This window comes from Heteronotia binoei, chromosome 18, assembly GCF_032191835.1.
Source record: "Heteronotia binoei isolate CCM8104 ecotype False Entrance Well chromosome 18, APGP_CSIRO_Hbin_v1, whole genome shotgun sequence".
NCBI lineage: Eukaryota > Metazoa > Chordata > Lepidosauria > Squamata > Gekkonidae > Heteronotia > Heteronotia binoei.
In genome coordinates, this window is record NC_083240.1 from 39,383,159 (window position 1) to 39,398,633 (window position 15,475).

The following is a 15,475-nucleotide window of genomic DNA, read 5'->3' on the forward strand; positions in this document are numbered from 1 at the left end:
TTGAGGCAGTGGGGGCTTCAAGAGCCACACAATATGTGTGAAAGAGCCACATGCGGCTCCCGAGCCACAGTCTGGCCACCCCTGGTATAGACTCACATTCAGGCTTTGAGTCAAGACTGAGGTTCTCGACTCAAAGATACAGTTTCCACATTGCCAAAAGCGAAAGTGTGCAGAAACATAGCCCCTTCCCCCTCCAGTTCCCATAGTCCAGAGCTAGTGGTTCTCATGGTCCCAGCCGGGAACTGTGCTTTGAAAACGTGAAGTGTAAACACCTCCGTTCCCAAGATACCATTCTTCTTTACGGCAGTCTTGCAAGGAAGCAGCACTTAGAACAGGTGGTGTGCAAAATCAACACATAGCAAAGGAAGAGAATGTTGGAAGGCCTTTAGTTGAGGCAGCGGGCGTCCTATACTAGCCAGTGTAGAGAGCCAGTTTGGTTTGGTGGTTAAGTGCGCAGACTCTTCTCCGGAAAAACTGGGTTTGATTCCCCACTCCTCCCCTTGCAGCTGCTGGAGCGGCCTTGGGTCAGTCATAGCTCTCACAGAGTTGTCCTTGAAAGGGCAGCTGCTTTAAAGAGCTCTCTCAGCCCCATACACTTCACAGGGTGTCTGCGGTGGGGGAAGAAGATAAAGGAGAGTGTAAACCGCTCTGAGTCTCTGAGGGCAGGGTATAAATCTGCAGTCGTCTTCTACTATCGGGCTCTCCATTCCATCGGCCAGCCCTAGGCTGCAGTACCATTCTGTCGTAATATTACTTTTTGCTGGGCCTAATTCTCAGTTCTATATTTTTTTAGTTTAGTTTATTTGCAATTTATATCCCGCCCTTCCCACCAGGAACAGGGGTGGCCGACGGTAGCTCTCCAGATATTTTTTGCCTACAACTCCCATCAGCCCCATCAGCCTCCCATCAGGCTGATGGGAGTTGTAGGCAAAAAACATCTGGAGAGCTACCACTGGCCACCCCTACTATATAACACGTGCCAAACCGAGCTGCCATCTAGAATTGTTTATGATTCTATTGTGCTGTTCTGTTGATATGTTTTAATTGCTCTTTATATTGTTTTTATAATGTTATCCCCCCTGAGCTCTTTCGGGATAGGGCGGAATAGAAATGCTCTAAAATAAAAATAAATAAATACATTAAAAACATCATTCAGAAGCATTAACCCCATCGTGGCCAGGGTACTTGCCAACTGCCCTTGGTAATCAGTCGGTTAGATGGGAACCTGGGACCTCAAAGCTTCCCCTTTCAGCCTTCTCAGGGATGAGCTTTCTCCTTGGCCAGCTGGTTCTCCTACACTAAGCTCACTTTGATTGGGAGCGCTGCAACAGAAGCCACCCAAAGCCCGGTTATAGTCTAGGGCTTTGTGTGGCTTCTGAGAGCTTTGGATCTGCTTTACGGCATGCGCTCACCTGTGCTGGCTCCCTTCCATCGCTGGAGCCGAGGAACCTGACCTTTCGGTGCCTTGCATAGCAACTGTGAGAACCAGCAGCCCTCCGCGGCTCTTCCCACTTTTGTACCTTTTGTGTCTTAAAAGATGCTGATTTTTCTCGTCTCTTCTTGTTTTCCAGAAAGTCTGCACCAAGTGCGGCATTGAGACTGTGGGCACTTCGAAACGGCCCCTCTGGTTGTGCAAGATCTGCAGCGAGCAGCGAGAGGTGGGTACGGTGGAAGGGCATCTCTGGCATTTGCAAATTCTCTCCTCTTCCGTGTAGTTGAACTGCAAAGGTAAAGGTAGTCCCCTGTGCAAGCACCAGTTGTTTCCGACTCCGGGGTGGTGTTGCATCATGATGTTTTCATGGCAGACTTTTTATGGGATGGTTTGCCGTTGCCTTCCCCAGTCATCTGGGCAAGCTGGGGACTCATTTTACCGACCTCGGAAGGATGGAAGGCTGAGTCAACCTCGAGCCGGCTACCTGAAAACCCAGCTTCCACCGGGGATCAAACTTAGGTCGTGAGCAGAGAGCTTGGACTGCAGTACTGCAGCTTTAACACTCTGCGCCACGGGGCTCTTCTTAATAATAAACAGACCCGACTAATAAAAAGCTAAATGATAAGTCCTGCAGGGCCTGCATACCGTCTGATAGCTGGTTCCACCTGGAAGGGGGCCACAGGGCTTTTTTTGTAGCAGGAACTCCTTTGCATACTAGGCCACGCCCCTCTTATGTAGCCAATCCTCCAAGAGCTTACAGGGCTCTTCTTACAGGACCTTGCTCGCATTACTGCAACTTCACTCTGCACAACGGGGCTTCTTCAGAAGTAGGTTAAGGGCCACCAAATTCCTTTCAAAATTGAGGAAAAAATTTCTTTGTTTTTACCCGTGAAAAAAAAGTAGCTGCAACGAATAGTATTAATAGTGATAATATTGGATTTATATTCCACCCTCCACTCAGACTCTTATTGTCTTAGAGCGGCTCACATTCTCCTTTATCTTTCTCCCCCACAACAGACACCCTGTGAGGTGGGGGGGGGGGGCTGAGAGGGCTCTCATGGCAGCTGCCCTTTCAAGGACAACTCCTACGAGAGCTATGACTAACCTAAGGCCATTCCAGCAGCTGCGAGCGGAGGAGTGAGGAATCAAACCCGGTTCTCCCAGATAAGAGTCTGCACACTTAACCACTACACCAAACTGGCCCTCTAATATGCTAGACTTAGGAGAAGGGGGTTTAGTTTCAACTGCACTCAAGAGTAGGCATTTAGCCCTCATTGTGAATCTCCCGTCCTCCATCGGAACCTGAAGTCCCCCCAGCTGGCAAGATGGCACCACATCTAAACATATTTTTTAAACAAAGCTCGGTTGTTGGCTGGTGTGGAGGCAGCTGGTCTCTGGCTCTCACGTCTACCATTTCCCAGGCGGATGGTGTCACATCTCAGATCTCAGTTTCCCTTTTGACTTCTGTAAAGCTCTTTGCTCAGTTTGCTCTGAAGGGCCATTTTCTTTCTCTCTGTGGTGCGTTTGACTTCTCCACACTCCTCGGGGTAATTGCCTTCTTTTAAAATACTTTCTCGAGGGACAATAAAATAAAAATTCACGACCGCTGCATGGAAGATGCCATTAAAACTTCTCCGGTTCTCCGAGCGTCGTAAACAGTAGCCAGCGTGCGATAACCTTCGGTGCTTTTTCTGCGACTGAGGTACTAATTCTCTCATTCTTCTCTTTATCTCCCTTTTCTTTAGGCTCAGTTCTGTTTCTTTTCTTTTTTGGCGGCGTGGGGTGTGCGGGAACGAGCGAGAAAATGACTGGGCTGAAAGAAGCCCAGTCTCCTTTGCCCTCCAAATCTGAACCTTTTCATCTTATGCAGTTTTATTGCTGGTTCCCTTTCAACTGCAGTTATGAAACCAAGAACCATGGAAGAAGGATTGCTCGCTCTCTTCCCTTAGGGCTGAAGTTTCCCCCTTCTTGCCTTAACCACATTTGCAAGATGCGTGGATGCTGGGTTTCATGTTTAATGAGGTTCCTCAGAAACCAGGATTTAACACCAGTGTGCTGTCGGAAAATGCCATCAAGACTCACACCGTTTTCGCACACAGCTTACCTCGCAGTCACAATCCTGTTCCCTCCGCAGCGTCCAGTCGGATTTCCCACCATCTGCGCCGGAGTTATAGGAAGTGCTGCAGCTTCTGCGTAGCAAACGTAAACTGGATTTTAGCGGTTTACGTTTGCTACGCAAAAGCTGCGGCACTTCCTGTAACTCCGGTGCAGATGGTGCAAAATCCGACCGGACGCTGCGGAGGGAACCGGATTGTGACTACGAGGTTAGCTGTGTGCGAAAATGGTCTCAGTCAACATACAATGACCACGTAGGGCAAGGGTAGCCAAACTTGCTTTAATGTAAGAGCCACATAGAATAAACATCAGATGTTGGAAGGAAGGGAGGGAGGGAGGGAGGGAGGGAGGGAGGGAGGGAAGAGAATGGATTTATATCCTGCCCTGTACTCTGAATCTGAGTCTCAGAATGGTCACAATTTCCTTTACCTTCCTCCCCCCACAACAGACACCCTGTGAGGTAGGTGGGACTGAGAGAGTGCTCACAGAAGGTGCCCTTTCAAGGACAACTCCTGTGAGAGGTATGGCTGACCCATGGCCATTTCAGCAGCTGCAAGTGGAGGAGTGGGAAATCAAACCCTGTGAGGTGGGTGGGGCTGAGAGAGCTCTGACAGAAGCTGCCCTTTCAAGGACAACTCCTGTGAGAGCTATGGCTGACCCAAGGCCATTCCAGCAGCTGCAAGTGGAGGAGCGGGGAATCCAACCCGGTTCTCCAAGATAAGAGTCCATGCACTTATGATGATAGATAGGAAGGAAGGAAGGAAGGAAGGAAGGAAGGAAGGAAGGAAGGAAGGAAGGAGAGGGAGGGAGAGAGAGAGAGAGGTGGAAAGAAAGCAACTATAACTTTAAATGCATTTTCCAAGCTGTCAGCTGGCTTGGCTTGGACTTGGACAAGTGACTAAAAAGTGACTAAAGAGAGAAATGCCTTCTCCAAGCCCAGCCGATGGTATTTTCCACACAATATGTGTGAAACATAAGAGAAGCCATGTTGAATCAGGCCAATGGCCCATTCAGTTCAATGCTCTGACACACAGTGGCCGAAAAACCCGGGTGGCAACAGGAGGTCCACTATTGGGACCAAGACACTAGAAGCATCCCACTGTGTCCCCCGCCCCACACACATGGCTCCCGAGCTGCAGCTTCGCCACCCCTGCTGTAGTGTTTTCAAGGCAAAGGACTGTGAGAGGTGGTTTGCCATTGCTTGGTAGCAGAAACCTGGTTATCCTCGACGGCCTCCCATACAAATACTAACCAGGGCTGATGCTACTTAGCTTCTGAGATATAACAAGCCTGAGCCATATAAGAGCGTGCCGGCACTTTGCATATTGTGTCATTAGTAATAATAATGTAAACTGTTGCGCTCGCTGGCTAAATGGGCTGGAGCGCCTTGCATGATGCTGCATAGAAAGAAGGTAGCGGCAGTACACGCTCTGTGCATTCTGCCTCCACACAAGGGCAAATATCGGTACTAGAAGTTGAATTCAGCAAGTGGATGGTTGCATCCTGTGCATAGCCGCTCCGGTCTACACTGAGAGGCTCTCACTAGTGAACTGTGTAGCTCTATGCAGGGCTTTTATTGTAGCAGGAACTCCTTTGCATATTAGACCACACACCCCTGATGGAGCTTACAGATCCTACTGTATGCTGTCGGAGGACTGGCTTAATCAGAGGGGTGTAGCCTAATATGCAAAGGAGTTCCTGCTACAAAAAAAGAAAAGAAAAAGCCCTCTATGCATCTCCAAGGCTGTGACTAGCAGAATTAGAATCAGTTATGCCAGTTAAACAAATACCCGAAGGCTGCCGCAACATTCTGCTACGTCGTCTTCTGTGAGCAGCCAGTTAATAAGTACATATTGAGAGGGTGCAATTCTGTTGCGCTTGCTAAATCCTATTGGGTGCAGAAATTTGATATGAAGATCAGAGGTATGGAGAGTCCAGCAAGTGCCTCCCCCCCGAGAACTGACCCGTCTGTCTTGCTTTTGGGCTCTGCTTCAGCATTGAGATGAGTAGTTGAAATGCTCTAGGGCACTGTTTCCCATTTGCAGGGTCGGGACCCGGTACTGGGCCATGGAAGCCTCACTACCGGGTCACAAGAAAAGCCAAAGCTAGCCCCGCCCCCAGCAAAGCATGACCTCTGCTCTGTTTCCTTCCTTCCCCCATCTCTGTGTTGTGCAGAGAATAGCTAGCCTTGAAGACTGACACAGGCTGCAAAGCCTGAGCTCCATTTGGCTTCCTTCCTTCCCCTGTCTCTGTGTTGTGCAGAGAAAAGCTAGCCTTGAAGACTGACACAGGCTGCAAAGCCTGAGCTCTGTTTGCCTTCCTTCCTTCCCCCATCTCTGTGTTGTGCAGAGAGGAGCTGGGCTGCCTCTCCTATCTTCTCCCCCTCTCCCAGTGTTTGAGAGAAAAGCTGGCATCCACTGGCACTTTAGATCCATGAAGTGTTCTTCAAGGTATGAGCTTTCATGTGCCTTGCAGTATGTTCCTTTGGGAAGATTTCCCGGGAGGCCTGGGCAGCAAAGAAGGGGTGTGTGTTTTTTTCAGCCGGGAGGGGCGGGGAGTGGGCATTCCAGTAGCTATTTTTTTTACCAAACGACCCCTGGGCAGAATTGTTGCTGGCTGGGGTAATCTGATGGTGAGTAAGGCTTTTTTCCCCTTTGTCCCCCCTTATTTCTTTTTCCGTCTGCAAGGGATCCTCTGTCTGTATTCTTGGTGCTGGGAGTTGGGGGAAGCAACAGTGGGAGGGCTTCTAGTGCCCTGGCCCCACTGGTGGACATTCTGGTGCTTTTTGGGCATTGTGTGAGAGAATTTTGGACTGGATGGTCCACTGGTCTGATCCAACATGGCTTCTCTTATGTTCTTATATTCTTTCTTTCCATGTCTTTCTTTTCCTTTCCTTTCCTTCCATTTCATTCTTTTCCTTTCTTTCCTTCCATTTTTACTGGATGAAACTTTTCTGTTCATCATACTGTTGTTGCAGACATAGGAGCTCTGTCAGTGAAACATTGGCATCCCCAGTTGTAGCCAGCTGGCCTTTCTATGAGATTTCTGTGTGAGTGAGTGAGAGTTAGAGGTGTGGGGCAGAAAGAGATCATTGGAGATTACTGCTGTATATCTCAACAGCCCTGGAAGTGATAGTACTATAAACTTGGCACCATTTTACTGGTCCTGCTTTTAACAGCTGTCTGACACCAAAATTAAATTCCTCCTGTAGATATTAAAAAGGATGAAAGAAGTTCACTGGCTAAATATCTGCACAACAGGTTGCTTTTAAAGGCATGGGAAAAACAGCCAGTAAAAAGCCGCAAGCCCCTCATAAATATCCTTTTTGGGATAACTGCAGAAAAGCTTATAAGAACTTTATATAACTTGAAATTAATTCATTAATTGCAGTACAATTCTCTGCTATCTTTTACAGCAATTTCCCAGTGTTTCAGTCAAGGAAAAGTATGAAAAATAGCTGTCAAAAGATTTTCTTGAAACCAAGCAAGTTTGGTTATAGCTTGAGGCAGGGTTCCAGTAGCAACAACTGAAGGAAGGGCCTACTAAATTTGTCAGCATATTTTGAGGTATAGCAGCTGCTAGGGCCCAGTGTGGGTGGTACACAGCACTGGCATTCCTGATGGCAATGACAACAGCACTTCCAACTGCATACACTGGCCAGTGCTGTTGAGGAAGGGGTTGTAGGTGGTGCAGGCGATTGAACATGGGCATTAGGAGTGCTTGCAAGCAGGAGAAGAACACACAAACAGATAGGTGCATGCAGGTGCGAGGGTGGAAAGAGAGGATCCTGGGAATGTATGAAAAAGTTGCAGACCACCCACTTTCCACCCCCATTTTGGCTCAGCGTGAGTTTCAGAGAGATTTTTCTGAAAATGAAGTTACTTCAGAAGGTTTGGGGGAGTGCCCTGGAAGTGACATCACAGGAAAAGGTGGAGTTTTGGTTCAGTGTGCCCTGGTAGTGACATCACTTGGCCTTGACCTGGAAGTGACGCCACAGGAAATGACATAATTCCTGTCTCCCGGCTCCACTCCCAAAGTCTTCTGGCTCCACCCCTGAATTTTAGTGGGCCACAAAGGAGAAGTGTAAAAATAATGGGGTAATGAGAAAGAAAAGTTTGGGAAACCCTGCTGTAGGCCAGAGGAGTCAAACATGAGGCCTGGGGGTTAGGACCGGCCCTTGGGAACATAGCACCCTAGGCAGACTCGGCCTGCCGCACCTCCCCCCCGTGGCACCGCACCCCCTCCTCCTCCCTTCCCCCCCAAGTCTATTTAAGTGCCTGGAAACAGCAGTGGAGCGCCGCACTCCAGGCTATCTAAAGGCGTGCCCCCTCCACTGATCAGCTGATCTGTGGTAAAACAGTGGCACTCTGTCAATGCCCGGGCAGGCCAGCAGCAATGGACCACAGAGCCTGAAAGGGCGACCGCGGTGCTGCCTCTTCCCCACTTTCTTCCCATCCAGGAAGTGGGAAGGAGGCAGCGCTGCGGCCGCCCTTTCAGGCTCCGTGGTCCGCTGCTGCTGGCCTGCCCGGGTATTGACAGAGTGCTGCTGTTTTACCAGCTAATCAGCTGATCGGTGGGGGGGCATGACTTTAGATAACCCAGAGTGCAGCGCTCCGCCACCGGTTCTGGGCATTTAAATAGACTTGGGGGGGAGGGAGGAGGAGGCTGTTGAGCAGGCAAACTAAGCGTTTGCCTAGGGGGGAAGGCCGAATTTGGTGCCCCCACCCTGCCGGCACCCTAGGCAACCACCTAGTTTGCTTAGCGGGTGAACTGGCCCTGCTGGGATCTGAATCAGGCCCCTGGAGGGCTCCTATCAGGCCCCCAAACAGCTGGCTGTCATCTCTCTTGCGTCCTTCTGTATCGCAGCTTGCTTTGCCAGGCTTGCTCCATCGCACAGGGGCTACAATGTTCCCTCTAAGCTGTGGAGTCTTGTGAGCAAAAATTCTACTTTGGGAGCTACTGGCATTAAAGTTATGAGCCACTGTATAAATTAGTTTTCTCCAGGGCCATTTTTCCTGAGCTGAGACAAAAATGTGTGAGCTGGAGGCTAAAAAATGCTGAGCTGCAGAGCAAAACCTCAATTTTCTCCCATAATTTGAGCGAGAGAGAAACCTGTTCCAGAGTTAAAACCATTTCTTAAAAGAAAACCCATACCGCACACCTTTTCAAGCAAGAAGCAATTGCAGTATTCATTTTTGCAGAAGAGAAAAGGATAAAGCAATATTTATAAATGCAAATGTGTCTATTTAGGAATGCACTCCGGCACTGTCAAGGCCTAACCATGAGGTTGGCAGAGAGCCCTTAGTATCTCAAACACTGGGGTTAAATCCCTTTAGAGTCCAGATTAGCTGCCAATCAAGAAACCGGACGGCCCTGACTAAACCCGACCCTTCCTTTTTCTGACCAGAAAACACTGACCAGAGTCGTTAGGTCAGAAACACCCTCCGTCTCAAGAGCTCAGAGCCACAGCGCTTCACATCTAGATGTTTTGACTCTGATTGGGCTGATTCCGCACTAACCTTGCTCCACGCCAGGCTTCCGTTTCTCTCTGGAGCAAGCTAGCGATTTCGTACCAGCTGCTCCATGCCACCATTTTGCTCGGGGAAAACCCGTGTAAACCTGAAAAAACAGGTTTACGGTGCAGCACGGCAAATCGTGGGTTTTCCCTGAGCAAAATGGCGGCAGGGAGCAGCTGGTGTGAAATCCTTAGCTTGCTCCGGAGAGAAATGGAAGCCTGGTGTGGAGCAAGGTTAGTGCAGAATCAGCCTGGAACTCATCGATGTAAACAGTTCTTTTTAGAGCAGAGTGCAGAATGAAGAGCCTCCTGCAATGCCTTATGGGAGGCAACCAGAGTGGCCTAAGCAAATGCAGGCTGCTATATAGAAGGCCGAGCACAGAAGAAGAGATGCTTTTATGCTGTGGTGCCGGAGAAGAATCGAGAGTCCCTTGGGTTGCAAGAAGACCAAATCAGTCAGTCCTAAGGGAAATCAACCCTGACTGTTCTCTGGAAGGTCAGATGCTGAAGCTGAAGCTCAAATACTTTGGACACCCAATGAGAAGGGAGCACTCACTGGAGAAGACCCTGATGCTGGGGAAGACAGGAGGCAAAAGAAGAAGGGGACGGCGAAAGATGAGATGGCTGGACAGCGTTTACTGATGTAACAAACACCAATTTGAGCAGACTTTGGAGGATGGTGGAAGACGGGAGGGCCTTGCGTGACTTGGTCCATGGGGTCGCAAGGAGTCGGACTCGACTGTGCGACTGGACCACAACAGCATACAGAACTGCCCCCATCTTGCCTATAATTCTGCCACAGAACCTAAGAAGCAGCCGACAGGGAACATTCTTGCGACAGCAGGACCAGTTCTAGGTGGTCTTGTTTGGAGAGCCAGTTTGGTGTAGTGGTGAAGTGTGCGGACTCTTATCTGGGAGAACCGGGTTTGATTCCCCACTCCTCCGCTTCCACCTGCTAGCATGGCCTTGGGTCAGCCAGAGCTCTGGCAGAGGTTGTCCTTGAAAGGGCAGCTGCTGGGAGAGCCCTCTCCAGCCCCACCCACCTCACAGGGTGTCTGTTGTGGGGGAGGAAGATAAAGGAGATTGTGAGCCGCTCTGAGACTCTTCGGAGTGGAGGGCGGGATATAAATCCAATATCTTCTTCTTCTTTGGCTAGGACTCTTAGAACCCGAGGGCCTTTCTGTGCCCCAAGGCTCACCCTTCCATCTTTCAGTAATGAGAATTCAAGGCCTGCAGAGTGGTCATTCCAATGCTCTTTCAGTACAAGCTGGGCTAATCAGCCCAAGGTGCCAGGAAGGGAAAATAATTTCAAGGTCAACTGGAAAGCTGGGAGAAAAGCATACCTTGCAGATTTAGGTCCAAACCATCTAAAGTTCAGTGCACGCTCCAGCAGGAACCACTCCCTGTGCCTCTCCCCCAAGGCTAATTTTTTTCATTTCCTTCCCATAATTTTGCTACTAAGCGTTCTAGAGGGCAGACTAAGCCAGTAGCTGCACTTTTTAAAAGGTGACTGCCCTCTGGAAGCAAGAGGATTAATTCATTAAAGTCTGTCACCCAGCAACAGGTCATGGGGATGCATTAACAGAGTTTGAGCTGATTTAGTGGGGGTGTTTTGGGGTGCCTGGGAGCAGGGCTGAGTTTATGCTGTGATCCTGTAGAAGCTCAGAGAAGCTGTCAGGGTCCCATTTTCCTGAGAAGGTTGCATTTGTTTTTAAAAGCAAGGCCCTAGTCCTCAAGGCTGCAAATACACATTTAAAATTGCAGAAATGTGTCCGTTGAAATCTTGGAATCGCAGAAGTGGCTGAAGGAGGGCCAGACCGACAATACGTTTGACGTGATTCCTCCAACCGTTGCGGTCGTACATGCCAGCAGGGCTTTTTTTGGTAGCAGAAACTCATTTGCATATTAGGCCACACCCCTTGAAGCAGTCAGTCCTCCCAAGAGCTTACAGTAGGCCCTGCAAGAAGAGCCCTGGAAGCTCTTGGAGGATTGGCTGCGTCAGAGGGGTGTGGCCTAATATGCAAAGGAGTCCCTGCTACAAAAAAAAAAAAGCCCTGCAAGCCACAGGGAACGAACGTTCTCATGCATGCCAAGGCCTGATTTAGGTCCAGACTACTGTGTAGAATAAGGTGGACTTTGACCTTCCCTCCCATGCTGTTTTCCTGAGCCAGAGTGGCCAGGTTGGTGCAGTGGTTAAGTACGCGGACTCTTATCTGGGAGAACCGGTTTTGATTCCCCACTCCTCCACTTCCAGCTGCTGGAATGGCCTTGGGTCAGCCGTAGCTCTCGCAGAGCTGTCCTTGAAAAGGCAGCTTCTGTCAGAGCTCTCTCAGCCCCACCTACCTCACAGGGTGTCTGCTCTGGGGGAGGAAGGTAAAGGAGATTGTGAGCCGCTCTGAGACTCTCAGATTCAGAACGGAGGGTGGGATATAAATCCGTCATCATCAACAGGGAACACTCTGCTTCACTAGAGGGCTTCACGTAGAGCTGACAGCAGCACGTGGAGCTCCGCAGCTGGGCAATGGGGCCCCCCCCTTAGCTGTTTCAGCTGTGGAAAACTGTGCACGAAGGAAGGCCGTAGCCCCTCCTCCCCCGTTGCCACGCTCACGAGGCAGTGAGCCCCGACAACGTTTGTTCTTGCCCTGACGGAATGTGTGACTGCGCGTCACTGGTGTCAAATGTGTCATCTGGCCTGGCCCAAAGGCTCGCGGCCTTCCGTGCTTTGGGGCCTCTTTGATGCTTAGGAGAAGCAGCAGAAGCAATGCAAAATAGTAGGCCTGGCATGGATTAAGCAAATGTACACGAAGCAGATCTGCTGGAAGGAGGAGGTGAGCTTCTGCGTCGCTTGAGAAGATTATCCGGAGCGGATATTGAGCAGCTTTCAGTCATTTCTGGGGTGAACGGAACCCCCAAAGCCTATCTGCCACGGTATTGCAACTCAGATGTCTCTAGTTTTGCCTCTTTTTTTGGTTTGGCGCTCTTCCTCCCCCTTTCCAAACCTTACAACATAGTCCTCTGACTTCATACATCTGTTCGGGGCGCCTTGAATGGGGCCAGGAACCTTACGGTGGACGTTTCGAGCTCAGCTCTGACGCAGATGCCAGATTTGGTCTTGCCTAATAAATAGCTGGATTTGTCATCGGGAGTTCTTGTTCTGCTTCTTTTAGAAAGGCCGAAGCCTTGAACGCAGAGCATCTGAGCAGAGTGTTTGTGCGCGAGGAACAGAGGCAGGAAATGGGGCGGTTTCAGTTCCTCCACGACTTGTTTTGGGATGGCACTCACCACTGCTGGGCAGCGTTTCCTCTAAGCTGAGTTAGTGCGAGCTAGCTCACAGTTTTTTAGCCTCCAGATCACACATTTTTGTCTTTGAAAGGTAAAGGAAAAGGTCCCCTGCGCAAGCACCAGTCGTTTCTGACTCCGGGGTGACGTCGCATCACGACGTTTTCGCGGCAGACTCTTTTTACGGGGTGGCTTGCCATTGCCTTCCCCAGTCATCTACCCTTCCCCCCCAGCAAGCCGAGGACTCATTTGACCGACCTCGGAAGGATGGAAGGCTGAGTCGACATGGAGCCGGCTACCTGAACCCAGCTTCCGCCGGGGATCAAACTCAGGTCATGAGCAGAGGGCTCCGACTGCGGTACTCCAGCTTTACCGCTCTGCGCCACGGGGCTCTGCTATTTTTGTCTTAGTTCAGGGGAAGTGGCCCCAGAGCAAACTCATTTATGCAGTAGCCCACTATTCCCAGTAGCTCAGGAAGTAGAATTTTTGCTCACAAGACTCCACAGCTTAGAGGGAGTATTGCTAGCGAGTACCGGCACTTTATTTTCAGGGCTCTGCTGGGTTCTGATACTTGTATACCCAACCTGCGTCATTCATCCAGAGGAAGAGAGAGTGGACCATCAGCAGCTGCCTATTGTGGCCAAAAAACCCAGGTGCCATCAGGAGGTCCACCAGTGGGGCCAGGATGCTAGAAGCCCTCCCACTGTGCCCCCACCCCCAAGCACCAAGAATACAGAGCATTACTTGACTCAGACATAAGAACATAAGAGAAGCCATGCTGGATCAGGCCAGTGGCCCGGCAGAGCAGAGGGGAACTGGTACACATCAGGGCAACCTTATATACTTTTTTCCACAAGAAGAGCCTGGGATCTGTCAGAGGGCAGTCCTCCCTTAGAAACTGAACTGTCTTTGTATTGCTGCCCTCACTTCATACACCCTGACTTTACAAAGTTCCGGGGTACCTAAGTCTGTTTCCTTAAGAGCAGCAGAAGCTTAGTGCATTTGCAGTGCACATTTAAGAACATAAGAGAAGCCATGTTGGATCAGGCCAGTGGCCCATCCAGTCCAACACTCTGTGTCACACAGTGGCCAAAAAACCCAGGCGCCATCAGGAGGTCCACCAGTGGGGCCAGGATGCTAGAAGCCCTCCCACTGTGCCCCCACCCCCAAGCACCAAGAATACAGAGCATTACTTGACTCAGACATAAGAACATAAGAGAAGCCATGTTGGATCAGGCCAGTGGCCCATCCAGTCCAACACTCTGGGTCACAAAGTGGCCAAAAAACCCAGGCGCCATCAGGAGGTCCACTAGTGGGGCCAGGATGCTAGAAGCCCTCCCACTGTGCCCCCACCCCCAAGCACCAAGAATACAGAGCATTACTTGACTCAGACATAAGAACATAAGAGAAGCCATGTTGGATCAGGCCAGTGGCCCATTCAGTCCAACACTCTGTGTCACACAGTGGCCAAAAAACCCAGGTGCCATCAGGAGGTCCATAAGAACATAAGAGAAGCCATGTTGGATCAGGCCAGTGGCCCATCCAGTCCAACACTCTGTGTCACAAAGTGGCCAAAAACCCCAGGTGCCATCAGGAGGTCCACCAGTGGGGCCAGGATGCTAGAAGCCCTCCCACTGTGCCCCCACCCCCAAACACCAAAAATACATTGCATTACTTGACTCAGACATAAGAACATAAGAGAAGCCATGTTGGATCAGGCCAGTGGCCCATACAGTCCAACACGCTGTGTCACACAGTGGCCAATGTGTGTGTGTGTGTGTGTGTATATATATATATATAGTTTAATTTATTTTTTTATCTAATCAGATTTATATCCCGCCCTCCCCTGACAGGCTTAGGACGACTAACAACAAATAAAAGCAACATAAAATATTAAAAAACAAAACAAAATATACAATAAAATCCTTTCCGTGCATTTTATAGTCATTAAAAGTTCAAGATGAGCGTTGATGTTCTGGTTATTCAGATGTTTCTGGCTTCAGTTACGTTAGTTCAGCGAGACTGTCGGTGCTGTGGATAATAGCCACCTTCCCTTAACGGTTAAAGGCAAGTTTGAAAAGTTCGGTCTTAATGGGCCTGCGGAACTGTGGCAGGTCCCGCAGGGCCCTGATGTTTTCGGGGAGGGCATTCCACAGAGCGGGGGCTATTTCCGAGAATGCTCTGGCGGTTGACAATCGAGCGTCTTTTGGTCCAGGGATCTTAAGGAGCTTTTGGGACCCTGCAGGGGGTGGCGGCTAAGGGACATTTAGGGAAGTAAGTGATTTTCCATCTGGTTCATCTTTTGTAGGATTTGTTTTTCCTATTTTATCTATTTAATTTCTCCTCGTTGGGAACCCAGAGTGGCTTAACTTTGCTCGCCTCTCTTCCATTTGACCCTCGCAGCAACCCTGTGAGCTAGGTTAGGCCGAGAGCGCATGACTGGCCCAAGGTCGCCCAGCGAGCTTCAGTGGCGCGCAGCGGGATTTGAACCTGGATCTCCCCAATATTCACCCGACACTCTTAACCGCTACACCGCACTGGCTCTGTTTTTTTTGTGTGAGAAGGCAGAGGTTCGATATGCCGCCAGGGCCCAGAGATGCTGACGGGTCTCCCCTCCATCTGTTAAAGACACCGCTTAGCTGCCGTCCCCTGCCTTCAGTGGCAATGAGTTCCAAAAGAGTTAACCCTGGTTCTGAATGGACTCTGGTGAGTGGGGGGAGGCAAAAAGAAGAAGAATTGCAGATTTATACACTGCCCTTCTCTCTGAATCAGAGAGCGGCTTACAATCTCCTAGACATTCTCCCCCCACAACAGACACCCTGCGAGGTGAGTGGGGCTGAGAGGGCTCTCCCAGCAGCTGCCCTTTCAAGGACAACCTCTGCCAGAGCTATGGCTGACCCATAGCCCATGATGGGACCCATAGCCCATGATGGGACCCTTGGACCATCATTAGGACAGCCAAAGGATGCATCACACAGACCCCAGGAGGCTGGCTGGGCAAAGGCCTACCCCATATGAAGCCACCTTTCCCCCTTCCCACTGATCAACCAGCTCCAGCCAGTTTGGTGTAGTGGTTAAATGCGTGGACTCTTATCTGGGAGAACTGGGTTTGATTCCCTACTCCTCCACTTGCA

At 50.1% G+C, this 15,475-nt stretch overlaps 1 protein-coding gene across 4 annotated transcripts in view; it reads left to right on the top strand.

Moving 5' to 3' along the window:
• RPH3AL (rabphilin 3A like (without C2 domains)) overlaps window positions 1-15,475 on the top strand; it is a 93,229-nt gene that overhangs the window by 44,137 nt on the left and 33,617 nt on the right. For all 4 annotated transcript variants that reach the window (XM_060258823.1, XM_060258821.1, XM_060258824.1 and 1 more), the window contains one exon: window positions 1,572-1,658. In XM_060258823.1, coding sequence (XP_060114806.1) covers window positions 1,572-1,658 — 87 coding nt within the window. The remainder of the gene's footprint in view (window positions 1-1,571; window positions 1,659-15,475) is intronic.